The 27,774-nt window shown below is 36.6% G+C and overlaps 1 protein-coding gene across 5 annotated transcripts in view; it reads right to left on the bottom strand.

Moving 5' to 3' along the window:
- CD36 (CD36 molecule) overlaps window positions 1–24,522 on the bottom strand; it is a 31,055-nt gene extending 6,533 nt beyond the window's left edge. Inside the window, exons 1-9 of one of the 5 annotated variants that reach the window (XM_018068104.2) lie at window positions 24,492–24,522; window positions 15,972–16,208; window positions 8,233–8,393; window positions 5,956–6,100; window positions 4,880–5,059; window positions 4,642–4,733; window positions 4,164–4,210; window positions 1,794–1,863; window positions 23–210 (exon numbers count right to left, since the gene is read on the bottom strand). In XM_018068104.2, coding sequence (XP_017923593.1) covers window positions 23–210; window positions 1,794–1,863; window positions 4,164–4,210; window positions 4,642–4,733; window positions 4,880–5,059; window positions 5,956–6,100; window positions 8,233–8,393; window positions 15,972–16,091 — 1,003 coding nt within the window. In that variant the 5' untranslated portion in view covers window positions 16,092–16,208; window positions 24,492–24,522. Of the gene's footprint in view, window positions 1–22; window positions 211–1,793; window positions 1,864–4,163; window positions 4,211–4,641; window positions 4,734–4,879; window positions 5,060–5,955; window positions 6,101–8,232; window positions 8,394–15,971; window positions 16,209–19,122; window positions 19,213–20,008; window positions 20,177–24,491 lie in introns of those variants that run through there. The other 4 variants (XM_018068102.2, XM_008927352.3, XM_018068103.2 and 1 more) reach the window with 4 other exon arrangements.
- Window positions 24,523–27,774: the final 3,252 nt, after the last annotated feature.

Below are 27,774 nucleotides of genomic sequence, written 5' to 3'. Positions count from 1 at the left end.
GTTTGGTAGTACGGTGTCATACTTGCTTTGCAGGCACTGATGTCTAGGACTCCACCTAACGTGCAGTTCCGTGATATGACTTGATCTGTACAGAAGCAATAATTATCTCCCACTTCGGTTGGCGATGCAAATGCTTCACGAGGAACTGAGAAACGATAGAGGGTGATTCCCTTCACGTTGTGTTTGCTCTGGAAAACTCCGTAGATTGATCTGAATACAAAAGAAGAGAAGCATGTTTCGGTCATTTTGGATTAAAAATCTGAATTCGTGGCAATATTCTGGAAGGATCCCCCAACTGTCTCCCTCTTAAACAACTAGCCAATGTCCAGGCTCCCACCACTGTGTTCAGCAGTTTGTAGGGGTGCTCCTCTGTAGTGGAGAATATTCCCCACCTTCACAAAAGGTTGCAGAAGCTCGGAGATGAGCATGACAATACACAAAAGACAGACAAAACTTCTAATACTAATAATAAACAATATAGACAAAACTAACAAATTAATTAAGATCTCTTTTCCCTAAATACTTCCATACACTCTGTCATTATGAGGTTTTTGAAAGTTTTTGGACTACAGTAGAGAGTAAATCAGCTCTGCTATAGTTTTTTGCAGATCCAATGATAATCTAAGCTTTATAAAGCAGGCAACATCCTGCATATAACTTTATTGCATTGCATATGAATCAGAATATCACTTAAGCTTCTTTTTGCTAATTCATTATCAGCTGATATAGAGATATGACTGTTACACAATAAGGTAACCAGGACAGCAGCACTTCATATTGCAGCCAAACAAAAGAAGGGTTCTGGGTTTTGCAACATGGACAGAACCATTTTCCCCCACCCTGTTTCAGCAAGACCTTAGGGTGATCGTTACCATCGTTAATTGTTCATAAATTGTGAGAATTAAATGGCCAGAGGGATCTCTTAAACTGTGTGCAATTGCTACACAAAGAATTTTATCATTTCTCCTCTACATAGAATTGCCTTTTCCACAACTTGTGCAGTTTGGGAATACAATTGCTACACAAAAAAAAGAACTTTAACTTCATGTAAAAACACTGATCTTGAAAATAAACACTCTGCAAAGCAAATGGCCTACTTCAAACGTAGAAAAAAAGGATGTAGTTGTTTCCAGGCAGCAAAATAAATAAAGACATTGAACCTCCCAAAGTAAATACACTGTGATGCACTTTAAGTCTTTTAACATTGCTTTCAGTGATCCCACTGGAGAACTCAGGCACATTGGATAGCCACAGCAGAAGCAGCAGGCTTAAAAGTCATCAGTATGGGATGTATTAAGCAGGCTTGTTTGTAAATATATAAAAATAAAATATGTAAAAATATCCTGTGAGAAAACAATTTTAAGTATCTAATGAATGACAGTAAATCCTGTCCTGCATAGATAATTTTCTCCAGAAATGTCAAAGACAGAACAAACTGGACCCTGCTGTACCTGTTACCTTCTCTGACCAAACAAGGCAGGTTATGATCAAGGCAGTTACAGATTCCTAACAGCTCACAACAATGTCAGATTTTCCTGAATTATGCATGTGTAACTGTCTGAAATAAAATACATCATAAATATCTTGCTACTTGACCTTATTAAAAAATAGTGGAATCAAGCTCTGAATCATGAGCCCAGCTCATGACTTTACTTATGTTTAGATCCAATGTTTATGTGGCACTGCCTCAGTGACCTGAGCCCAAGGACAGCCACTGCAGCCACTCTCTGAAAGGAAAGAGCACTCAATGGCACATGCATTCGTGTACACACTCCAGGAAGGGACCAGCCTACCTGCAAATATCAGAGGAGAAGAAGCGTAGTACCTGATTCTTCTTAACAAACGGTGGGAATGATGCTCCATCTGTAAACAAAAAAATGAAAAAAAAAAAAAGGCTTGAAAGCAATTCCACTTAGAAGACATGATTTAATTTCTAGCTCAATACTCAGCTGTTGGTTTCCTGTAAACCTGTGAAAAAGGTAAACAAATGAGTCATTTATGGGGAAAATGTTTATGTAAGTTATTGCACAGTGACAGGCACTCCACAGATAAGATTTAATTGTTTTTGAAAGTGAGCCAAGTTATGGCAGCTTTTTTTTTTCCCCCAGATGTGAAGCTCTATGATCAAGTCCATTAAAAACAGAGGATACTAAAAAAAAATAAATCTTGCTTAATAAGAAGCCTGTTGCCATTGCTTCAAGGTTTATGCACCCTATAGACCTAAACCTTCCTAGAGATTTTTGGTTCACCTGCAGTTATGACACACTACTTACAGGAAACACAGTTTTAGACTTCAGCACTCTCTGTTTAATAATCAAACCTTGTTTCACCAAAGATTGCTCAAATTGACATGTTCTTTGTAAGCTGAGGTCCCCTCTAGAGCTAATGGAGAGAAGGAAGCACTTCTAGAGCACAATCACATGGTGTCACACCATAGAAGATATGCAAAACAGGTCAGAGGAGTAGCACATTGGTGTTGTGTTTCTCTCCACTCACTATAAAAAGAGTTCAGAGAGTTCAGATGTGTATTTCTGCATTGCAAGCACCAGAGTTAAGTAAGAGGACCCTCTGTCATTTTCCCTATCAAGGTGTTGTAACAAACCAGGACATTGGTTAATTCTTGCTACAATCTCTGTTTAGTTTCTCAGGCAGCAGCCATAACAACGGAGTTGAAAACATCTCTTATGTCTCTGAATCTAGTTGGCAAGAGCAAGAAAGCTAAATTGCATACTGCCACTTGCCCACTGCTGACAGAAGCACTTTTTCTTCAAGAAAATTCAAGATCATCCTAAACACACTATTTCTAAGTCTTGGTAGTCTTGTAAAGATGGCAAACATGGAGTCATTCCAAGCCCATACAAGTATATTGTTCAATGTTTTTGTCTATGTATTTTCTTATACTGTACATGCTGAGCTTTTGTGTGAAAGCTCACAAGATAGGCTGACATTCTCACACTTGGAAGACTATTTAAACCTGCTGCCTCTGTAAACACATGGTCTCTCCTAAGCAGTCACAGTGAATGCTTTTGTAAACTGTGCAATAATCTTTGCTAACAAGGAAAAGCTCCATATTTTCGCTGTACTGGAGCACTTAATCTGGTTAGCTGAGTATGTTTATTTTTAGCTGTGGAAGAAAAAACCCAAAAAGTTGGTAGGTAAAAAAAAGACTTCAGGCCCTGTAAGAGTCATAGAACCTAAGAAAATATTGTTTCTTATAAAATTAATTGCATGGTTTAAAAAGGAACTAATCTTTTGTGACTTACAGACTTTTGGAAAATCAGATTCTTGTGGTGTATTTTAAATGCTTCAAAATAACTGACTGTATGCTCTGGGTTATAAGGAAAGTTATCTATGCCAGGTAAAGCAGAATGGAAAACAGAAAAAAAAACCCCAACAGCCCAACACAAAGCCTGCTTGTTCGGATATTTGCTTACTGAAGGCCTAGAGCTCTCTGCAAAAGCCTCCACTGAGACATCTGTCAGCCTCAGCTCCACAGATTGTGTCCTCACAATGATTCTTCCACTTACCAAAAAGAAAAATATCACCTTGGACAAATGTATCTTAAACAACTCACCTGTTTTCATATGCATACCAAAAGCAAATTTAAAAATATTCCTCTATGGTAAAATTTTCCCAATCTAAACTACTTTTCTTCTTCATCCCTTTTCACTTTCTAGTGACCTACAAACCATCCATATGACAGCCTTCTCCCTCAATTTCTTTACATAACTCAGGACACCCACTATGGCACATTTAATTAAATTTTCAACAGTGTAAATGAATGTGCATTATTAAAATCCAAAGATAATTTTCAACTGCTATAGCAAAGAAAAAGATTCCTAGTTATATTGTACTATGAAGATAATTAGTAGCAACAAGAGAACCAGATTATTTTCTTGTGACTCTTCCACATCTACTGTAGATGTATAGACTGTGTGCACAAGTACATGTGAAATAACGTACAGTAACATATAATATGTATTTTAATAGATACACACATATGCATACATCATTATAGTAGTATAAATACATGTATAGAGATATTTAATAGGCAGAATATAGAACTGCTGAAGCCCAGGGGAATTAATTTAAATATTGTATCTCATTACTCCCTACCAATATTAAGAAAAGTGCTGAAGTTTTAAAAAGATCTAATAGCTTACCTGTGCCATTAACCATATCACAGTGACCTTCCCAGTATGAAAGATTCCTTTAAGATAGAAAAAAAAAGTCATGCTGCATGTAGTATATTATACCATGTAAGCAATTTAATTACCTCGATTGCTAAATATAACTTTCCAGTATAAGCCTTACCCATTAGCAAAGGCAAAGGATAGAGATGTTCATTTATTCAGATAAATTGTAAGATGCATTAGAATAGGATAAAAGGAATCTAGCTACTTAAGCATGCAAAACAGAAAAAACTAGTTATATCAAAGAACCAATAACTGTCTTAAATCCAGCTGCTAACAGAACTGTTAATAGCTGAAAGAAAGAGATGGTTTTGCTAAGCCCAGGGCTTGATCTTGTTTCCTTTGAATTGTTGAAGATTTTCCATTTACCTATAGCTCTTAGTGAATCAAGGCTTAAAAGCCATACCTTGAAAATATATATTTTTTTTGATCTACATTGCTATGATACCTTTTGTTTTTATAGCTTTCAATTATTGCTGTTTTTGTAATATCTTCTGTCCCAGTATAAACTTTGTAAGGTCCATCAGTTGTCCCATTATACTGTAACAGACACAGGAAGGAATATAAGTTAGAAATATTGAAAAAAATGGTACCACTGTCAGATTTTATTTCGTCAAAGCAGCTGCCTTAAGTTTTATTCACAGAATGATAACTGAAGGCATTGCCTCCTCATTGGTTTCACTTACCGGGTAGAACACTCCCAGAACTGGGTTTATGGAGATGGGGATACTGTCTAAGAAGGGATCTTTGTATCCCCACAGTATTTCTTTTACCGTTCTGTTCTGCAGCATGGTTGACTTAGAAGATTTAATCCAAGTGTTTAACAATATTTGCATAAAAGTGCCAGGGTACAAGGCAGGTGCAGCCTACAATAGCAACACAATTAATGTTTAGCATCAAATTCTGCATGTGCTTTGCATCAAAAAACACTGAGACTGACTTCAAGAAATCTCTGGCAAAGCCAGTTTCCAGCTCACTTGAAGTTAAGTTGCTGCATAATACTGATACTCCTTAACAAAAAACTACTTGGCATAAGTTACAAAAGCAGAAAATTTTTCTTGACTGATTACATGAGTTCACTAGATCATCCCTCATCACAGAATCACAAAACAGTTGAGGTTGGCGGGAACCTTTGGAGATCATCTACTTCAACCCTCTGCTCAGGCAGGGCCACCGAGAACTAGTTGCCCAGCACCATGGCCAGATGGATTCTGAACATATCCAAGTAAGAATTGCAGAAAAGGTTGGATCAGATGATCTTTGGAGGTCCCTACCAACAAGGGCTCTTCTATGATTCTGTGATTGCTGCTATGGTTCTATTTTGTATTTCCACCATGTATCTCTATACTCCATCCCTCACAGCAATCCTGAGTGCTCACATGCAGACACCACAGTTAGTGCAAGACAGTCAGGCAATACAACCTTAAGATTTTATGTTTATTTGTTAATACGGTAATACAGCTCTCCTCAGTGTATCTGACACTCATGTCATCTGTGTTTATGGAGAGGGAATTTATCTTGTGACAGTTTCATTATTACTAATGCTAATCCCATTCCTGGAAGCGTTCAAGGCCAGGGTGGATGGAACTCTGAACACCCTGGTCCAGTGAAAGGTGTCCATGCTCATCCCAGTGGTTTGGAACTGGATGGTCTTTAAGGATCCTTCCAATCCAAACCATTCTATGATTTTATGAACTTCTCCACTATTTCCTCAGTACCTCAGCATTTGAATCTGGACATTATGTTTTTTTTCTTTACTTACAACAACAGCAAGGTTGAGGCAGGTGATGTTATCATCTTCTGTCCCAACAGACATATTAGGTTCAAAACGAGCAACATTAGGCAACATGTAGGATATCGTGCCATTTTCATCTTCTGTGATATTTTCTTTGGGTAAATATCGCACCCTTAAAATACAAAACACAAACGCAGAATATTTTTAACCTTTGACTTTTGAGAAAACACATAACCACACTTGATTAAAGGTTTTGAAAAGTTGATGAAAATTTTTGTAAGATGAATGTTGAATATTTTATAACCAGTGAAAAGATTCTAAACTTTTCATGTAAAAGTTTCATTTTCTGCAAAATATTTTTCTTTTGAAAATATTTCTTTAGTGTCAAATGCAATATTTTTGTTGATAGCAAAATGAAAACAAATATTTATTTTTTATTTTTATATCATTAATGTACATTGTATATTTTTATATTTTGTTTTAAATTAATTATGTTTTGTCACATTTTTCATAAGCTAATTCATGGTTGCATGTAATTAGAAGGGATGACACAGGCTGGTTGATAAATACTCTTAAGTTTTGATCTGATAGGCATGTGTTGCAACAAAACAGATTACAAGTTACACCTATAATACCATTTTGATAACATTTCATATGCACGTAGAGATTTATAAGCACTCTTTCAGCCCCACTGAGATTGTCTCAGACATGCCCTGTCAGCAGATCGCTAAGGTACAAATCTCTGATGCAGGTCCAGCTTTAGCTCAACTCTTCCAGTTCCTATCCTCTTGCTGACATCTCTGTAGGCATTGCAGCCAGCAGGGATCAAATCACCTGCCCTATGCTGTGGCTCAAGAAAGCTTATTCCAGCTGAGTCCCAGAAGGGATCTTCGGGACACTCCATCAGATCTTCCAGCCTGAGTGTGGGGGATACAAAAAATACAGCGAACATTTTCCCATGGTACAGATGTAGCCAGTTCAAGTGGGTCTTCTCTGAAGAGCAGCTGGATTTGGCTTCTCAGAATTGGTTTGTGTGTGTGTCATTTTAATTAATGGCCTAATGTATAGAGCACCAACCTGAAAGCTGAGAGATTTTTCTTTCTAATTAATGTTACTTCTAACTGGAAACAGAAGATCTAGAACAAGAGTTCCCAACAGAATCAGGGAGACAGTTGTGTTTTCAAGTTTTTCTACACTATAATAAATTATTAAGTATTTAAATGAAGATTGAGAGAGAGAGACCCTGTGTCACAGTTATTCAGGTAGATCAAATATCCCAGGTGACATGACTGCAGCTGTGAGAAGAGCCATAGTCATGATTTTTTACTTAGTCTTATCTACACTTCTGGCTGAGATTTGTCCCTGAGAAAACAGGGACCATGGTCAGCACCAGAGTAAAACATTTCTGTTTGGTGGGAATTCACCGTCTGCAGTAGTTCTTAACTGTTTGTTTTCCTAATTCCTGTGTAACAATTTCCTCTGTCTCCCCAGGTATTCTATGAATCAAGAGTTCTCTATTTCCAATGAGAAATAAATAGGCTTTTAGACGTCAAAGCACCTAGGCTGTATATGCTGCAATGGATAACTATCTTGCAAATATAATATACATCCTCAAAGACATCAAAAAAGAAATATCCTATCATCATAGGAAAGCAATTTCCTACCAAGAGTGCCAGTGATAGCTGGATACTGCACTCAATAACTCAGGAAGCATCAACTAGTCCTATGTCAACATCACATTTAAAATGAAAGAAATAACTAAAAGCTTCCTTGACTGTGGAAAGACTACTGCATCTAGGCCCTAGCTAGCACAATCAGAAAGAGGAATGATTTTCTGAGGAAAATTTGAAAAGGAAAAGCTATAGATGAAAAAAGTCATAAAGGAGAAAAAAACCCAAACCACATTATTAAAATAACTATGAGTGATGTATGGGTGATAAGATAATCTCTTGATTTTAGGGCATCTGGTGTATTTTCTTCTATGTATAAAGCTGGCATAACTGAAAAAGGAATAAATGCAACTGCCTCTGTGTTATTGTGGCTATGAGCAATAGTTTTTCACAAGAGCAAGCAGCTGCATATCCAATTACATATTTCTATTTGTGTTTTCCTAATGTGAGACTCAATCCAGAAAGTGTCACACTTTCAATCCAGAAAGCGTGTAGCTGCAATTCAGGCCTTTTTGTCAAATCTGACTAAAGTGCAATGATGGAATTTAAAAAATAAATTTTAACTCAGCAGACCTTTCTCTGACTTTAACAAAACTTCTGATATGATGTCACATATTCAAGGGTCCTTTCTTACCTGTATGTGTAAGGTCCTCTTTGTTCAAGTTTTGGACGAGCTCCTTCATCTAAAACCTCTGAAGGATTTAGCACATGGAAAATCCAAAATTCTCTGTAAACTGAGCTTCCTGGCACAACCCAATTTTGGTAAGCAGTGGTACCATTTGCAATGACAGCTTCCTGAAAGTACAACAATCAAAGTTAAAATTATCCACAAAAAAGCTCCAAGTGACAAGTTGCATTTACTTTATGGATTATTGTAGAAGATTTCCAAGGAAACAGAAAAAAAGCACCATTATCATCATTATGAGGCATACAGTGGAGTTGACCAGCATCTGAAGGCAGCTTGACATTCCTGCTCAGTGAGAGTGAAAGTGAGTCCCCCTAAAACAAATGACCACAAACCTGATATAATTGCTGATGTACCCAGTAGCAGAACTTTCCTATTGCTGTGGTGGGGCACTGCCTTAGTTCTCAAACACTTGCTAAAGCCACTGATTATTTATAAAGAGAAAATCTTTGAGTGACTGAATGACACCCAGCAGATTATAGAATTCATAAACTACTTTTCATACATTTGCAAATAGCCCGAGGGAGGAAAAAAAGAGTTATCTCTGAGCATTATTCAGGTACCAGATAATTATGCACCCAGAGAAGTCAAATAGTGCTCTTGAAGGACTGCTTTTTTGTCAGAAAACTTTCATCACCAAAACTGAGACTTTATAAAAAATCTCTCTAGTTTTGGCAACATTTAGTTAGGAAAGTTTCCTGGGTCTAGGGAATCAGGGTAGAATACAGCTATAAGGACAAGACAGCACATCAGCAACCACACTAGAGGAATCAGTAGCTTTAAGTCTGTGGCATTCAGCCATCTGGTAAATGTCAATTTAGTCCTCAGTACTGTACAGTGAGGAGAGTTTAAAAGTATGCTACCTGCATAGTCAGGGGAATACCTGCTTTGCCTGGTTTGCATCATCTTCTATAGGATTTTCCCAGAGATTTGGGATAATGTAGTTTTTCCCCTTGATCGTAAAAATTCAGAGAAGTTTTTTCAATAAGAAGAAAAATCTAGGCTGCCTGTCTCCAACATAAAACTTTTTTTTTTATTAGAGTGATTCAATGCTAATTAATTTGCACAATTTACAGAGTTCCAGGAATAAAAAGGCTCTAATTTCTCTAGATAGCAAGGAAAGACATTTTAAATCAGAAGTTGCTAGATTTTCTTTCTAGTTTATGCCTCCAAAGTTTGCTTAGCAATCACTAGTGTAAAAGCACTGGGCTTGCTGTCTAAATATCTGCTATAATTTATAGGCAAAAATGGAAGGAAACCTTGCACAGCAAGTGTGTTACAATCCTGAGACCTTGCACTCAGACCTGACAGCTAAAATTCTATTCAACCTTGTTTTGAAAACCTCAGAAGGTCAAAGACTATCACAGCTGTGATCCAGCGTGGAACAGACCACGTCCTTGACGAAGAGGGAAAAGCTTGCATGATTCAGAAATCATGCTTGCATGGTTCAGAAATCACCCTTGCAGTTTTCACAGAGAATTGCTCAAAGAATCTAGGAGAAACAGGCTGATAGAAAGGCTCAAATCTGTCTGCCTGTGATCTGTACTCAGCAGGATCCTGAGATGGGGACAGAGGTGGGATTTTACCTCCCCCCTCTGTGTAACTGGGGTAGGGAAATGGTTAAGGATTCCTTGCAGCTATATGGTCAAGAGGACAAACTGATCTCTCTTAAGACAACATTCAGGAACATAGGTGAATAAATTTTCAACCTTGTGACAACAGATCTATTCAATAGATCTTAGAGTGGTGTTACTTGCTTTTTAAAAGTTTTCTTCTCCATCCATTCCCCTTCCCCTTATAACCCTTTGCCGGGGTTAGAGCAGCTCAGAATGATGTGCTAACTCAGCCACTGCACTCTGTTAGGTCACAATGAGTTACTGTGTGGATTTGCAGCCCACCACTCACTCTGTACTAATGGACTGTGAGCACTCTTGGAGGATGCTCCAACCTGAGCTGGAGTTGATCCAACCTGACAGGACTGTAGCCAAAGGGGCAAGTGGCTCCTGCAGTCCCCCGTACCTGATCTATGTGCCTCCCTCTTCCTTTGTGCCAGCTCTCATTCCTCAGAGATTTCTCCCTACTGGACAGGAGGAAGATTTTTTTCCCTTTTTTTTCTTTGTTCTGTATTACCTTTCTACCAGTTAGCTATTTGGCTCAGGGGTCTGTGTAGGGGGAACCAGGGTTAAAACAAGGGAAGCAGAAAGACAAAAGAGGGAGGGGGAGGAAGGGAGCAAGATCATTATTTTCAGTGGCATTCAGCCATTATTGTTAATAACATTTCTCCCACAAAGGAGGTGGGTTTGAGTCTCTGACACAAACTTTGAGAGTGCCAATGGTGAGTTAAGGTGGAAGACAATCTAGAGCTCTGTCCTTATTCATGTCTTCATTTAATAAAACTAATATCCTCACACCAGCAAGTCCTTGCTTTTCACTGTTTGATCACAGGTGATCCATCCCATATTACCTCTTTATGGCTGGTCATTTGTATATTTCTCTGTTAATACTGCTATGCTATGTTATGAAACATGGAGTAATTTTGGAAAGTGATTTGCTACTGATAGTACAAAACACTTCTCAACTCCCTATTCAATCGGCATCAGCTCTAATATCTTACACAATAATTAATTACTGTTAGCAAAGTAGCTATACAATATATAATTTCTACACAGCCAAGTTCATATCGTGAGCTAACTGGGCAACACTGAGTGAAACCAGTGGGAATTTTAACACCTTTTTGTTTCTGATACAATTTTCTCCCCACTTGATGTGGGTCAACTAGCAACATATAAATTCAAAGGAATGCTGAGCAGCCAGCAATAGAAGCTTGTTGTACTTTGAATTTACACTAAACTCAGTCATAAGGATTTCTGACAAAGAAATACAAAATTTAAGACAAGGTTTCTGTCTTGATGAAGGATCTGGCCAGATGGAAAAAAGATGCCATTTTCTGAAAACTGAGAGATGCCACGAATACTTTTGGCTGTAACAAAATTGTTATTAGTTTATGTGTTGTATATGTCAGTCTGCCTATTTAAACTGGAGGAAAAAAAATACAATTGTGTAAAACTGAACAAATTAAGCTCCAGAAAACCATTTTGCAGCTGGAAGTAGGAATACATTTATTACTTCTTAAGTGATGATTATTAGCTTATTATTAGCCTTTTTATTCAGGTTTTGTTGGATCAAAACTTTTAGCCCTTTTTCAGTCCTTGATAGTAAAAAATTAAGGGAGCCAATCAAGTTTATAATTGATAATGCAGGAATATGTGTGGTTAGATCACTTATGTTCTGCTAAGAGCTAGAACTTGCTTTAGCTTCATTAGTTTGCATAAAGAACTGTCGTATGAATATCATGAACGCAGTTTTAAATTAGAAGTGTTGCCAATGCCTCTGGTCTGCTGATAAGATATAATCTGGCCAATCATAGATAAAAGATATATGTAGACAAACAGGTGACTAAACATAATAATAGCTAAAATGGATAGCCTTATTTCTAAAAATAACTGAAACTAACCCAGGGCAGCACTGAGGCATTGTGGAAAATCATACACCATTCTGTATTATCAATTCACCAGGAATTCAATGTACTAAGTATTATTATGTAACTTCTGTGAAACTTCTGAGCTCACACACTCAGAAGGCAGAAGATCTTAGAGAAGTGGTGATAGAGACTTTTCTGGTGAATGAATCTGTTACAGTAGCTCTGAGTGGTTAAACCTAGCTGGAAACAAAAGTTGATAAACTGAAAAAAAAAATTTAACTGAAGTGATGGGAACTTTTCCTAAATACATAATATTGTTTTAAGGAAGGAAAGGCAAAAAGTAGTGACTGAGCCATGTCAAAATATCTTCATTCAACAGTATCAGATAATTTGTTGTTTTGAATTCATTTCTTTTTCTTTGTAATTTTTTAATTTTAGACACAATAATATCCAGTAATGATGACAACAGACATGCTAATGTGCAACTGAAATGTGTGGAGTCAGTTAAAAAGGTACATTTTGACAATCTCAAACAAAATGTTTTTCATAGAGAACTCTGAAACTTTCCTGCTTCACTGTAACTGTACCAAGGCCAGTTTTCTAAGACATTCATGAAGAGGTCCCTCCCCTCTGGATAGATTCAGTGTTTGAGGAAACTAGGACTTTTGCCCTTTGGTCCTGAAATCAAAGACACCTTTTAAGGGGGAAGTCTCCTTTCCATGAATAGTATCAGGGCTGAAATAGCTTAGTACTAATCTCCTGCAGTGGATCTCTGCCAAGATGCTGCTGCTGGTGTCATTTTGAGTGTGCTCTTCAAGTAACAGTTTCTTTAAAGAGCCTTGAAAAAGACTCACAAAATATATGTAATGTTGATTTAAAAAAAAAACCAAAACAACCTGTCCCCTGCTGGAGGTATGAGTTGAAACAACTTATCCAAAAAAGGTCTGGAGCTAGAAAACACCACCACGTGTTCTGTGTTGAAGCATGGATGTCCAATAATAAACTGGAACACAACAAGAGGTGACATTTAGGTTTTCCATGTTACATGGACTTTGCTTGGGTTGTCTGCTCATGGACAACACCTGCCCGTGAGGAGATAAGTACCTGTAGCCTCAAAGTCTCTGTACAAATTCTAAGGGCACCTGAGATTACCCATACACCTCCAGATGCTTTCTCTTTGCTTCAACAACAGTGTGCAGCCTTCCAGCAAAATATATTCTGCAGTGTTTACTCAGGTTAATCTCACAATGACTGCAATAAAGGAGAAATGAGGCAGGTAGGATCTGATGAAGTGTAAAGATGTGTGCTCAAGAGAAGCACGCTTAGGCTTCCACTGCTAGCAGAAAAGAACAGAACTATTGATTGCATTGAGTTTTGAAATTAAAGTTCTCCCTGTTTATTGGGAGATGCTAAGAGGTTTAGCTTGACTTGCTTGAGAATAAACTGATGGTCATGTTATTTGACCAAATCTTGATAACAAGCTAATTAATGACAGTTTGACTTGTTATAGTATGAAGTGTCCTAAAACTGTTCAGCATTTGTTTTTCTAATCCAGCAATAACATTTGATAGCAACATTTCCCCTAGAAATATAGATTTGTTCTTAACTACATTGCTGTCAAGTTGTGTAAGGAACTGGGATGTACACTGAGATAGGATGGGCAGAGATAAAGCTAGGGGTCTTTTTTCAAGCTTTGACTGTGCAGAATTTAAGACAAGATTTTGAATTTAATGGTTGTATCTGAAACAGTTTTTCCCTTTCATTAAAAATATGGCATTTTAAGTTTTTATTTCATCCAGCGAGTGAGTACCTAAGTTTAAATTTTGCCTCATATGAGTCCAAATGGAAATATCATAGAATTATAGAATCAATAAGGTTGGAAAAGACCTCCAAGATCATCAAGTCCAACCTTTGACCAAATATCACCATGGCCACTAAACCATATCTTGAAGTGTGACATCTACTAATTTTTTTAGCACTTCCAGGGCTGGTGATGACACCACTTCCCTAGGCAGTCTTTTCCATATAAATGCTTACAGGCCATATCTGAGAAAAAAACTCACTCCTTGGGTTTTTCCTGTCCTAGAGTCACTATTCTTCAAAAATTAAAAAAAAAATTGTCTTTGAAACTGAGCTGTTTCTACCAAAGATTTTCTGTAAAAATTACATTTCCAAAAGTGAAATATTCCAGAAAAAAATGTATTTTCAGTACACTGTGATCAGCAAACTTGTTTGATTTGCAGCCAGCTCTATATTTATCTTAAATATAACTGCAGTGAATGACAAATTTGCTTTTATTAATAAACCTTTCATCAACATAATTAAATCATAATTAGTTATATTCAAGTCCCTTTTGAGCATCAGCTGAAATGATCACATGTGTCAGCTGTTGTACGTTGGCACACCTTGTCTGAAAAGGAGTTGTCTTAAGAGTCTTTTGGTCTCACTGAACAGTCAGCACACTTAGTAGAAAGACAATAGTCTAGCATGACTTGTGCTTGGAAAAAAAGTACTCATTTACATAAATAAATAAAGCCTCTACAAATCTACTCTTTTATGTTTTGTATGATTACAGGTACAAATTTTCTTTTTTATACACATCAAACAAGTTGCCTTGAAATAGGTACGAGCATCTAAAACATGATCACAATGCAGAAAATTATAAAGAGGTGGAGGGAAAAATTACTCCCTCTAATGCTTTACCACTAAGCACTCATGCAGGTATAATTAAATATGTATACATTTGCAAACCATGCTGTATAACTGGTTCATTATTCTAAGTAAACAGATGAACACATAATACTCCTAATATTTGTAATTTGCTTTCAAAATACTTGATGGCATAAGACAACACTGGATTAACTCAAAGTAAATATTTAATGTAAGGAGATACACATTTTCAAAATTATGTGTTTTCTAGAAAACATCTCACTTCCTCAATACAGCAATCAAAATTATTTGCAAATATAGAGTATGATTTTTTTGTAAAATGTTGCAAGGTGGTTGAGACATTTTCTAGTGATATTTTTTTTTATTCTTTATACACTTGAAAAATTCTTGAAAAATACAACAGTTGGGAAATTCCTCTACGGTTTGGCTTTCACTGAGTTGGCTGACGAAATAAAGATGTTATATAGAAGCATCTATTTTTCATTTTTTTAAAACGTGATTCTATAATCTAGGCAGGGACTCAACAGACAGTTCCACATTTCCTGATAGTTCATATATCTACCTCCTCAATTGACTCAACAGCTGTTGAGCTAAGGGTAGTCTTCCAGAAAAGCCTTTGAATAAGTGTCTCCAAGATGTCCACAGTGTGTCTCCAGATGCACCACAGCAGACCACTGGTAGGACTAAGTAATAGCCACAGACCTTAAGATTTCTAGATATTTAACTGTTGGAGAACCCACCTTTGCTGCAGTGACCCCAAGGAGACTTTTTTGTCTCCATAATGGACATGCCAGGGCTTCCATGGTCTTTTGCTCCAGATTACTTCATGATTTAGACCCTCAGTTATATACCCTTTTCACCAAAGGTCTAACAAATTAATTTTTCCTTTTCCTTTAAAGATAAAACTAGATTTGAGATATAAAATTATCTAAGAAGCAGAAAAAAAATTGTGTCTGCCTGGTCTACAACGTTCTACTTTAATTGTTCTCCACACTTAAGCCAGGGAGAGGTATTTGATCAGATCCTACAATCTAGTGGAGCACATTGACTTGGATCATATCATCACAGAATGTAGCTGAATACATGAAGCGTAGGATTGGATTCTGCAGCAGAATACTGTTTAGATTATTTGCAGTACATAAATATAAGTGCATGAAATGAGTACCAAAATAAGTAAAAAAGCCCCCGTAAAATAAATAAAGAAAAAGGTAAAGAAACTAGAAACAATCATAAATATAACAAACATAAACCCCACTTACTTCTAAATTACATACTGAAAACACAACTTGAAAAAATATTTTGACTTCTAATATGAAGTGTGAAAGAGAGCAAGCAAGTAAACATGGTCATATAATTAATATATTTTTTTTAAAATACTGCTGTAGCCTATATTTCCACAGAAGTTTGGATCCCATCTATTACAAAAACTAGGTTTAATAAATAAAATAAAAAGGAAACAAAGCAAAAACAGATTACAAGATTTAAAAATAATGACTATTCAATAATGGACCCAAACCAACAAAATCAAAAAATGTACCTTTTCTATTGCTTTGCCTATGAGGTTATCTCCAACTGGTATTAGGACTCCCCCAAAGATAGCCAGCACAGCACCGACAATGGCCCCAGTGAGGAGCCCACAGTTTCTGTTACAGCCCATTCTTCTCCTTTGTCAGAGTGCAGGTAGACAATGTACAAGTATCCTTGCTGCAAGGTTTGATGCTTTTTCCTCACTTCTTGGTCCCAACAGACTCACTGATCTTCAGCAGAGAAGCTGCTAATGTAAGCAAAAAGTGAACCAAAATCAAATTCCAAAGCTCAAAGTACAAAGTACATGACATGAAGAAGATAGGAAGATAACAAGTCTACAACAGCCAGCCAGTAGCCAGTCATTGGTAAAAAAAGAACCAAAACAAGTTGCAGGTAGTTTTGGAAAGCTGATCGCTTATTATGTATGATTATCTTTCTTCATTCCAGTTCTCTAAACAGATTAATAAGTTCTTTCATTAGCCTTTTTGTTTTTGTTTGTTTTCATCTCTGTTGCATTAGGGCAATCTGATATAGTTATTATTCAGTTGACACCCTTCCTGATGTAGACATCTCTGAAATCTCTCTCTGCCTAACAAGGAGGCCATGGATAGTTCTCTGATCTTAGCCTGCCATGCCCGTGGCTCCCACTTCAGGCAAAACCAGGAGTTACACTACTCACTGGTGTGAGCTACTCAGACTGTTTCTGCGTTATGCCAGTAAGATAATCCCCAAGGGCCATCAGCACCTCGGTGGGAATGGCAGTCCCTAGAGAGAGACAACTGTGAGAAGCCTCTTTCCAGATCTCCATCAGTCCACAGTCCTTTACTGAAGGGATAAAACTTTGTTTCAGCAACTTCATGACAAAGGCACAACTGGATTTTTTTCTTGAGCTGCATTTCTACCACCAAATTTCATCAATCCCAACTGCCTTACAGAGCAGCAGAGATTTTAAAGCGAGTTTAGAGCTTGATCTTTGAAAGATGTAATACCTTAAATTTCAAGATTATTCAGCCTCAAAAGAAAAACATCTGCAATTACTTGGAAAACAAGAGTCGTTGGTAATGTGTTAACATACCTTAAGACCTAGCCCCTAGTGAAAGGAGCTGTAAAGAAAATCAGAATGGCACCGGTGTTGAAAGATATGGTAAAACATAAGCTCATAGTGATATTTTTTCTGACTTGTTATCGTTTATGAATAATTTAGACAAAGAGGTGCCTAATTTAAAATTTATTCTTCGTCAGGAATTAATCACATTCAGAGAATTTGCAAGTTTGTTATTTGCTTTAGACCACCAGCTAACAGAAAATCTGCTCTTTTCTATTTTAGATGCCACTGTCTATGTCCTTTTTATTCTTATCAATTTCTGTTTGTTAATATGTTGTTATCATCTCTAAATAAATTTCAATGGAGGTATCAGTTGCAGATATTATTATGCATTCAAGAGCAAACTCAGAGAGAAAAGGAAAACAGAAAGTTAGCATGGTCATCAGGCCAGCAGTGTGACCTCCCTTGTCATCCCAAACTCACAATATATCACATCTGTACCTGAGACCAGTCAGCTCCTTTTAGCTGCGTTGGAAAGCCACCTTTTGCGGGCCCTTGCACCATCAGCAGTTTATGGTTCCCTTGCCTTTTACAATGTCTATTTCTGTACATTTGAGCTTATTTGGTAAGTTAATAACTTCTCCCTGGATACTTGCAAGCAGAATGACCAAAAGACTGCTTGCAACCTCAGAAAAATGTCCTTACTATAAAAGTCATCCGGTCTGTCCACCTGCCACCAGGTTGTTCCATGTGGTTCCCACTTCAAAGCTTAAACCTTTGATCGTTTGGCCTGCACATACAAGGGAGCTAAAAGGAGCTACATTCGTCTTAACTTTTTGACACTCGCTAGGGACTGAGAAGAGTCACTTTACATCTGTAAAACTGGCTTTTCTACTGGAGGTGGTACACCTTATTTGAACTGCAGGTTTACTGAGTTGCTCTCCTCTCTACCAGCTCTGTTACTCTGTGCTTGTTTAGCAATAGAAACTCATCACAGGGGTAACATAAAAAAAAATAAATCAGTTTTCTCAGACTTTTCATGAATTTTGTTGCACTTTTCACAAAGATAACTGAAAATTGACTTAACTGAATAATAAAACTGTCAAGTCATTAAAGACTCTGATATAATGGATGGATGCATAATGTGTTTAATGGCAAATTTTGAAGGAAACTTCAGCTAGAAATTCATTAGACCTGAAGGACTTATGAGTGAAAGTCACTAGGACCAAATCTCATATCTTTGTAGCTAGGTTCAGATCAGGATTTTTAGTTTGGCAAAGTCAGGACTGTAATATGGTTGTGCAACTCATTGGATAGCTGGTGTGGGGATTTGAAAACCTGACTGTGGTTACACACTGTAGCAAATCTAAGGAAAAGCAAAAAATACTCAATTGAATCACATTCTGAAAAGTACATATTTCCAGTTGATTTTTCCCGTAATACTATCTATTTAGCAGATCTTTTTTAAAGTGTGGAAAAAAATGTTTTAAAATTTAAAACGGAAATTAGCTCTTTTTCATAAGTGTTTAAAGAGGTCTTTTAGATATCATCAGGCTCTTTTTCTTGACTTAACTTCCAGAAGCTTTTCAAATTCAACAGAAATACACTTTCCACCAAGAAACATTTCCATCTAAGTTTCTGCAAGCTTTTCCAATGTTTTTATTTTGTTTTAGGTAGACTAGGCATCCCTCATGAGCACTAGCAATAAACAGCTACCAAGCAACTGACTGCTAACAACTTATGTCTGTTCCAAGTTCTGCAAATTGTAAAATATTCACCCTTCTCCCACCAAACACAATGTAATAGCAGTCTAGACATCCCAATTTATGCAATTCAAATTATCCATTACACAACTGCAGTGAAGAGCACTCACACCATAACACTCAATTGCACATAGAAGTCAACAAACTATTCTCATCTATCAGAATTGAATAAAAAATATAAAGATTAAGGTAGAAATTTCCCATGAGAATACATTTTCTGGGCATTCATATTCAAGTGACTATTATCTACCCTAAACAGAATAGAAAATACCATAACAAAATTAGATATGGTCTATGAGACTATAGTATAATTTAAACTTAGATTTGACTACAGGATTAATAAGAATATTTACCCCATTCTAGAGTGCTGGATATATACTTTTCAGTATTGTTTCAAACATCCTTCACAAAATATTGACAATGAAAATGGTCCATTCAAATCTCTGAAAAGACAATTTATAAGCAACTGTATAGGAGAAAAGATGCAAAATGTTATTAAATTCTTTTTTCTCTACTTAGACTTCTGTACATTTCAGTTTAAAACAAGTCCTTATAAAACCCAAATAATTTCATCTATATTTTCTTAATTATTTCTCCAACTCTAACAGTAATTTTTAAACATTGTTTGACACGACATTACTTCAGTTCTGAAACAGAATCATCTTTATTGCTCCAAATGAGAGCAATTATGTGGTGAAAAAGCAGTGAAAATTAAGATGTGTTTTGAAAATTCCTATTAAGAGTTGCAACACAATATCATACTCTAATTCCATTTTCTTCAAGGTCAGATGGAGGACTTAAAAATCCTGAAATTCTTAAGAGATGCATTTGCAGAAAAGAGAGTATTTCTGCAATTTTTTAATATTTTATGTACTTTGAAATTATAGTTCCAAGCTTTTTAATTGCAATAGAAAATGCTAGAAATCTCCCTTTAAAAATCTGCATTTCTTATAAATTCACACGACTTCAGAACAGTAGTTTGAAGAATATTAAATATCAAAAGATAGAATGCAATTGGGAAAGCCAGCAATACTGAACATAACATACCATTGTTATCATAATAACAAAGTATTTTACTAATACATGTACAATTTCACTCTTGCTTGCAAACAGCTTTGCAAAATCTTTTTTTTTTTTTTGCATTACAAATAAACATTTTCAAGAACTTTCCACCAGCTGACCTGTGAAGTATTTCTGAGGAAAACCTTCTGATTTTAAATGTTGTATCATATGACTCACCTTGAATAAGGGCAACTGATTTTTCAGCTGAACAAACAAGTACTTAACACATGACTTGCATCAAGTTACCAGCAGACAAGCAGCTAAATCTCCCCACCAAGCACATAGGCTCTGAACTCTGAGGGAGTGTTTATATATTCCAAGAGACGTCAGTTCCCTCTTTATCTTTTTGCCAGAAGAAAAAGTTAAGTTGTACTCGTGCTGGGGGAGGGGGTTATTTTTACAGTCTGACTAAAAGCCACTACCTACATCGCGTGGTAATATACTTAGCAACTGCAGTCTTTATCAAATTTTGATCCAAGTGAGTCAAAGGTCAAGGAGACAAAAGGGTAACTTACTTATTTGGTTCCTAGTCACTTCTTTAATATACATGTGCTTTAAAACTGCTCACATTAGCAGGTTATGACCTACCAGTTCCTGATAGATGCTTTAGGATACAGAATATTTTCAAATATTCTTTTCTATCTAGCATGGTCTGTTATACAAGTATAAATAAAACCTTACTACTGCAGTCATTCCCTGTTAAAATACAGACTAAATATCTTTTCAGTTTAATCATCATGATGATAATTGAAAGTATTATTTGAAAGTAATAAGAATCAAGAAATGTTAGAATATTTTTCAGAGGATTTTTTTTCAGATACTGGATTACGACATTTCCTTGCAAAGTGCTAAGGCCCTTCCTCTTTTAGTGCAAGTTCCAACTCATCATATTCTGTGATATTCTGCAATATTCTGTGATAACATCGTGCCAGAAACTTCTTTTTCTGAACATATCTAAAAATTATTTATTTTTACACTGCTATCTCTGTCAACCAACATGTCGCTCCATCATAGTGTCTACTAATAATGAAGTTTGCCAAGCTTTTGCACAAATATTTTCTAAATATGTCCTCATCTCAGGTGAATTAAATGAATGCATTGTTTTCAAAGATTCTTCTGGCAGCAGCAAGAGGAAGTGATCTTTACTTGGCCTGATTATAAGAGAGAAAATATTCCTAAAAATAGATTATTAGGTCCAGACTTTCAGGGTACAGCACTGAATACTTTGTGATTCCCATGTTTAGTATTTGCTGTTTTGACTGACTGTTTGCTGTTTTGTTTTTTCACATTGCCCTATTAGGAAGTTAAGCTTCTGTGGAAGAATCTGCTGTTTTCTAATCTACTTCTGCTAAGTAAATCTAAAGTGGATGAAGATTAATGAATTTGAGGTTTTATCTCCTAGTAGTGAAGGCAAGACTGAAAGTGAGCCTGGCCTTTTGAAGAAAACCTATTAGAGGGGAGTCTGTGTACAAGGCTGGCTGCCAGGGAACTTTAGTGACCCTGGCTAACTCCAGTTTCACATCCTTGAAAAGTGCAGTACATTTGTTTTCCTCTATTTTGTAACTAAAGAGTGGAATTTAAGCGCTGAAAGAAGCAACCCTCCACACTGTGCGTCCCATGCACTACTTTTATCAATATTGTCATTAATTGTTTCTGTTGGACATCTCTTCATGTGATGCTCCCTTGAGGATACTCTTGTTTGGGATCCCCCAGATTTCCTCCCAGGCTGAACTGCCTCTTTCACTGCTGCCCATGAAGGTGATTCCTGCCATGCTCATTTTCTGCAGTGTATGGGAGTCACTGTGCACCATTCATGATGAAAATATCTACTGTTGTTTTTTATTGGAATCCTAAAGGCACTAATGCTGATGTAATGAAGTTCAGTTTTCAACATACACATGCTGAGTTGTATCATCTAATTTTGTGACTTACAATAACCTATTATCATCCCATATAAGCAAAATCTCTCCTAGCAGCAGTGCTTGCCCAGGAAATGAGGACTACTTGGTTCAACTGCAGAAACCAGCTATAAGGACTGGAAACTCAGAGAGAAGCTGTGAACTTCTGGATGTCAGTCATTTCTGTTTCTTCAAAACAAACCATAAGTGCCTAATGGTCCCGTGTTCTTTGGCTTCACATCAGAGTCCAGAGGTTATAGAGGAGAAAGTAGAAACGCACAACAACAGAGCAAAGACACAAAAAACCAAACAATTATGTACTTCATCTGAGACCCCAGTGGTGCAATGACAAAGAAGCTGCCCCACCAGGGAAAACTGTCAAGAAGGAGAAATAGGGTAAATGACACTCACATACTTGATGAAGACACAGAAAACTGCAAGCATAAAAAGAGAAATGCAGTTGTTAACTCCAAATGAAGTCCCGCTACATTTCCTGGAGTAAACATGCTGCTGACAAGAAAATGCTGAAGAGGTGTTATTTATGCCTTTAGTAGGTATCTCATAGCTGGGTCTTTTGGAAAGCACTTTATTTGGGATTCTTTCCTATATGCCCTGAGGTTCTTAAACAGTCTATGTTTCCCTTTTCCTTTTTTTTTTTTTGATCCGTTCCATCAGGGTATGACATTCCTTTACAGTACATATAATTTGAATTTTTAGGAGATTTACATAAACATTCCCAAATCCCTGTGGGAGTTCTTTGATATACAGTACAGCACAGAATTTTATATTCCTGTGATTCCATTGTCATGACACAGAGTTTTTCTTCAGCTGCCTATCATGAAACTTATAAAAGCCAATCTTAACATTAATTCCTTTTCAGATGTGGAAATATTACCATATGTTAGATGAGGTTAGGAAGCAAACTAGAAGGCTCTGGGAGACTCCTGTCTGTGCTTTTGCACCCTATCAACTTTTTAAGGGCATTAACTGTTAAAAAAACCCAACAAAATCCACTTTCTAGTTCTTAGGTAAAGTGCCAAGCCAAAGATGAGGTTAATATTCTCAGCATTCAAAACATGATTTTCTAGGAACTTTTGGGTACTCTCCCTATTTTGAAATAAAGGTGTGAGGAATTATGTTTCTGCCCTTTCTATGGTAAGTAAAAGCACAAATTTATTGTTTATCCAGGTTATTTTATTAGCATCATCTTATGTGGCTTCTACACTCTCTGCTGAAAATCCTGTTGCTACCATTTAGTGGCCCTCTGGCTTCTTCACGGGAAGTGGAGAAGTCCCACAGAAGTGTTGTACCTTCCTCAGTAGTGAAAGAAATCATTCAAAAAACCCACAAAACCCAAACCAAACCAAAAACAAAAAACCCCCTGTTGCTCCTGTCCCCAGATAAGCTCTCATGTTCACCCATGTGCACTTAGTTCTACTGAGGAGGAGAATAATCAAGATGAACAGTCTAGGGAAGAAAATGTGCAATATGCCACCAGCTGCATAAGACTTGATCCTCTGTGTGTATTGGAGATACTAGGAGGTGTTGTTTTACAGGGAGTGAATTTTGTATCCATGAAAGTTAATTTGATTTCCTAAGGAAATTAAAACCTTCATCTCATAATACATGAGAAGCAGCACCTGAGCTATCCATCCAAACCACATGTGAATTCACTTCTTTTGAACAAGAACCTCTCCTAGAGTGAACATGGGCTATATAACACACAAATTATAAAATAATGATACAGAACTAATATTTTTTTCCTGAATTTTGTGTTTACTCTTTTTGTCTCACAGTGACTGCTACTTTGTACCACCTCATTTTCCAAAAGGCACAGGATAGAACAGAGTTCTGTAGGTCAGGAATAGTCACCTCAGATAAAAAGGAAGGAAGTGAAAAGATATTTCAGTTGTTTCAGTTTTGCTTTTAATATCTTATCTCTAAGGACCTAAAATAAAAGAAAGGTATAGTGTCATATTAATAATTCTTTTTTTTGTGTAAAGTTAATTGCAAATATTTGTTGCAAATAAACTTATCCAGCTAAAAGCAGACAGCCAGCCTTAAGAGTTCAGAGGAATTAGTTAGGAATTAGGAATTCCTCTCAATGGAGAAGAATGAATACAACTCATCCCATGTGATTTAAATGCTTACCTTAGGCAAGAATATATGGAATTGTAGAATCATTAAGGTTGTAAAAGACCTCCAAGATCATCAAGTCCAACCTTTGACTAAGTACCACTATGCCCACTAAACCATATCACAAAGTGCCATATCTAGTCAGTTTTTGAACACTTCCAGGGTGTGCATAGCCTTTAGAGGTACAGGTGTCTCTCCTTTAACTGCAGAGAATCTAAACAACTGACTTAAATTAGACCTGTAATGATTAGAAGGTCAACGTTAGAACAATTCCACTCAAACTCTCCAAACAGGTCTTTCAGTTCCACTCCACATCAGTGCATCATGCTGACAGTAGTACCAGGGCAGCCATACAAGGTTCTGTTAAATGCATACATCTTGTGAAGCAAGACGAAAATGCAAGAAGAAAACTTCAAAATATTAACCACCTGACACTAATGGAAAGTTTGGCCAAAGATTGCAGACATGGTGTAGCATTTCTTTTCCGAGCTCACATCACAGACTTTTACTGCAGGTGTGTTGGCCTTCAAGGCTTGCCAATGCATGCCCTGAAGCATATTCCAACCACTCATATCAAACAGTTTTCAATCCCCTGAAAAAAGATGCTCCCAAACATGCATTAATACCTGATTTCTCCTCACAAGAGCTTGGAAGACTCATTCCAAACTTGTGTGTAGCTCCATCATTACCCACTAAAGACTCCCAGCTGTGGTTTTCCCAGCTCTGTGAAGAGTTAGGACCTAAGGTGCTGTCCCTTGTGATTCTCAGTGTGTCCTGACGATATGGAAAACGTCCTAAAATACCAACAGCTCAAGCCAACTTGGCAGCAGTACAGTGGAAACTGTGATATATTTGGCTCCAGTCACTGATGAGTTCCTCTGTCAAACTGTAACTAGGTTCTTTAAGGGGAAAATGGGTGATGGAAGACCCAGCAGTTGCTTCACTTTTTCTTCCCTGGAAATATTAATTCTCAGCTCTTCTTCACTGATTGTGGATTCATGTGAGAGTCACACAGGGCATAGATAGGGAGGAACTTAGTGCAAAAGAATTGAATACAGAAGTGTATATACTAATATACACTTCTTGTGAGTCTGAAACAGCAAGGAGATATAAAAATCTGTTATTTAAATGGTTGGGTCAGTCTATTAATTCTAGAGACCTTTCTCACTGCAACCTAAGTGTTGCCCCAAAAATCAGGATTCATGACCCAATGTCCAGTAAGCTAATCACTCACAGAGCCAAGGTATTTGTTTATTCAATATTTTTATAAATTTGGGTGCTAGGTAGTAAGTACACAAAGCTAGCACACCAAGCAGAAAAGACAAGCACTCTTTATATGCTGTTAATTTTGATATATTCTGTTTATCTAATATATTCATTATTTACTACTTGACTATTTCTGGTTTTTGCTGTTCTAGCTTGTTATCTTGGACAGCCTGGTGGTCATCAGTGTTTGATATTCTATTATTGTTGAGCTGGGTTTGTTACTTTCTTCTTATCTTGGGTGTTCTGCTTCACCCTTTGGTTTCTTCTTATCTTGAATGACCCGCAGTAGCACACTCTTCCCAAAATTTTTTACCGCACTGAGTCTATGGCATTTGAAGCAGGTCAGGCCCTAAACTTTAATAAGGCAACTCTACTGACAAAAAATTTGCCTTACACTTCTCAAGGAGGGTGCAGAGAGGAAATTCCAGTGGTAGGAGAGAAAATTTTAAAGCAGGCATCTTCTGAAAGTCAAGAGAAATTTAATAAATCTTGTCCCTACTTGGATATATTCCACTTCTTGCAAAACTCTTCTCCTTGGATCAGAAGTCACAGAATAATGGAGTAATTCTAAAATCTGTCACCAGTGCAATACCTAGTTGAGAAACAGTCACCAAATGAATCATCTCAGACAATGTCAGTGGCTTTGATGAATGACTGGGTAGTTCTTATGTTAATTTTTGCCTACCAACTACACTGCAATTTTGTCTCTGTAATAATTAAGAACAACAAACATACAAGGGATTTTTCCAGTCGTGAAGACCTAAGTTTAAGGTCAAATTCTTGATGACTTCTCAAGTGTTGAAGACTCGTGAAATAACTGAAATCCTTTTCTTTCAGTTCAAATGTTCCAGACCTGGAGAAATGTCCTTGGTCTGAACAACGTGCAGAAGATCTTCCCTGGGACCTGGTTCAGCCTCAAACACCAAAGCCAAAACACGAGCCTACTGCTAGGAAAAGCCCTGGTCTTATCAGGCCAGCACAAGAAGAAACCTTTACTGAAGCCATCCCATGTCCTGGGGCAGCTGCCCAGCCCCACTTTGAGAACCAGAATTGGTGGCTGGGATAATTCCACAGGATCCAGGCCTCTGCCATCCAGATGTGTGTTTTCTACCAATAGAAAGTGAGACACAGCAAATCCTCTTGAGAATTAATACAGGCCCAAGCCCTTCCTGAGTAAGTTTTCTCCCTCCAGAGGAAATCTCAGAGACTATGGCAGTGGCAGTATGAAGATGATGGAAACACTCTCAGAAAAGCAGATTTTCTTCTCCAGCTTGGAGCAGAGGTGCAGACTGGGAGAGTCTTGCCTGGCACTCTGGGTGAGGGAGAAACATTTGGGTACTTTAAAGAACATGTGCTCTGACTGCCATAGAGTTTCTCACCTTTTATAGCCTTTCTCTATGGAACTTGTTAGTTAGATTTTATTTAAACTACTTGATTATATGGAAAATTAATTATATAAATTTTCTTATATCAAAGGATATTTATATCAAAGAATCTTCTTTATTCTAAGAGCTAATGTGATGCTCTCTTGTGTGTGATAAAAAAATGAATTTTTCCTTTTTACATATTTCTCTTGAGAAGATATTTAAGTACCACAATGAAAGAATGTAGCTCACACACAGACTAAAAAAAAAACAACCCTAAACTGAAAAATAAAATCACCTGTGCCCCAAGAGATATCTTGGCAGAAGCTGAAGTTCTAAAGAGATTATAAAAAATTGTGTATTATCACTGTGTGTTAAGAAACATTAACAGCTATGAAGAACAGCAGTAGAAAAGTACTAGCAGTGATTTCTGTGCATTAGCAGTGAATGCAAGAAGGAACTAATAAATATACTGAACTTCTGAGATCATGTAATTTTCTGATGCTAAGACATGACATTATTCTGTCAGATGAAAACATGATACAAAAATATGCATATAACTATCAGTTACAAAAAAAGCAAAAACAGTAGTTCCAAAATACAGTAATTTAATCCAAACCCCTTACATTTCTGACCATTTTTCTGGTTGTGCCAATTATATAAAAGCTTCTGAAGTCTCACTTGAGGGAAAAAAAAAATCCCCAAACTAAACTACAGACTACACATTTATTATGAATAGGATATTTTTGCCAAGTTAAAAATAAAAACAAAACACTGAGTAAATATCAGTTATTATATCAGTTGTTGAGAGAATCAGATCACTAAAATAGTAAATGACTATGCTGTATTTACTGAGTTGATCTCAGGATTCTCATATGAAAAATTTCTGTTACATCAGCATAATTACTGCACACAAATTATAATTTTAAATCAACACAGAAATGCAGATATATGCATTTTACCTTAATGAATAATTACATAATTCCCATAATTAATAATTACTATAGTATTTACAGATGTTATTTTATAACACAATTATTAAATGCATACAGCCATAAATTTGATATCTTCATTAATATTTTTTATAACGAATGTGTATAAGATAATGACTCACAGACAAATTATTAATACACTTGTTGCACTTTGAATATCAATATATTTATTCTTAATCACAGTGAAACATTAGTAATATGTACAATATTATCAAGATACTAATATGCAAGTGAAATCCTTTGATTACCACTATATTTACTCTTTCTAAATTTTAGTGAATCGACTT

This window comes from Manacus vitellinus, unplaced genomic scaffold (assembly GCF_001715985.3).
Source record: "Manacus vitellinus isolate BGI_N305 unplaced genomic scaffold, ASM171598v3 scaffold_13_pilon, whole genome shotgun sequence".
Taxonomy (NCBI): Eukaryota; Metazoa; Chordata; class Aves; order Passeriformes; family Pipridae; genus Manacus; species Manacus vitellinus.
This window is presented reverse-complemented; position numbering and strand designations above follow the sequence as displayed.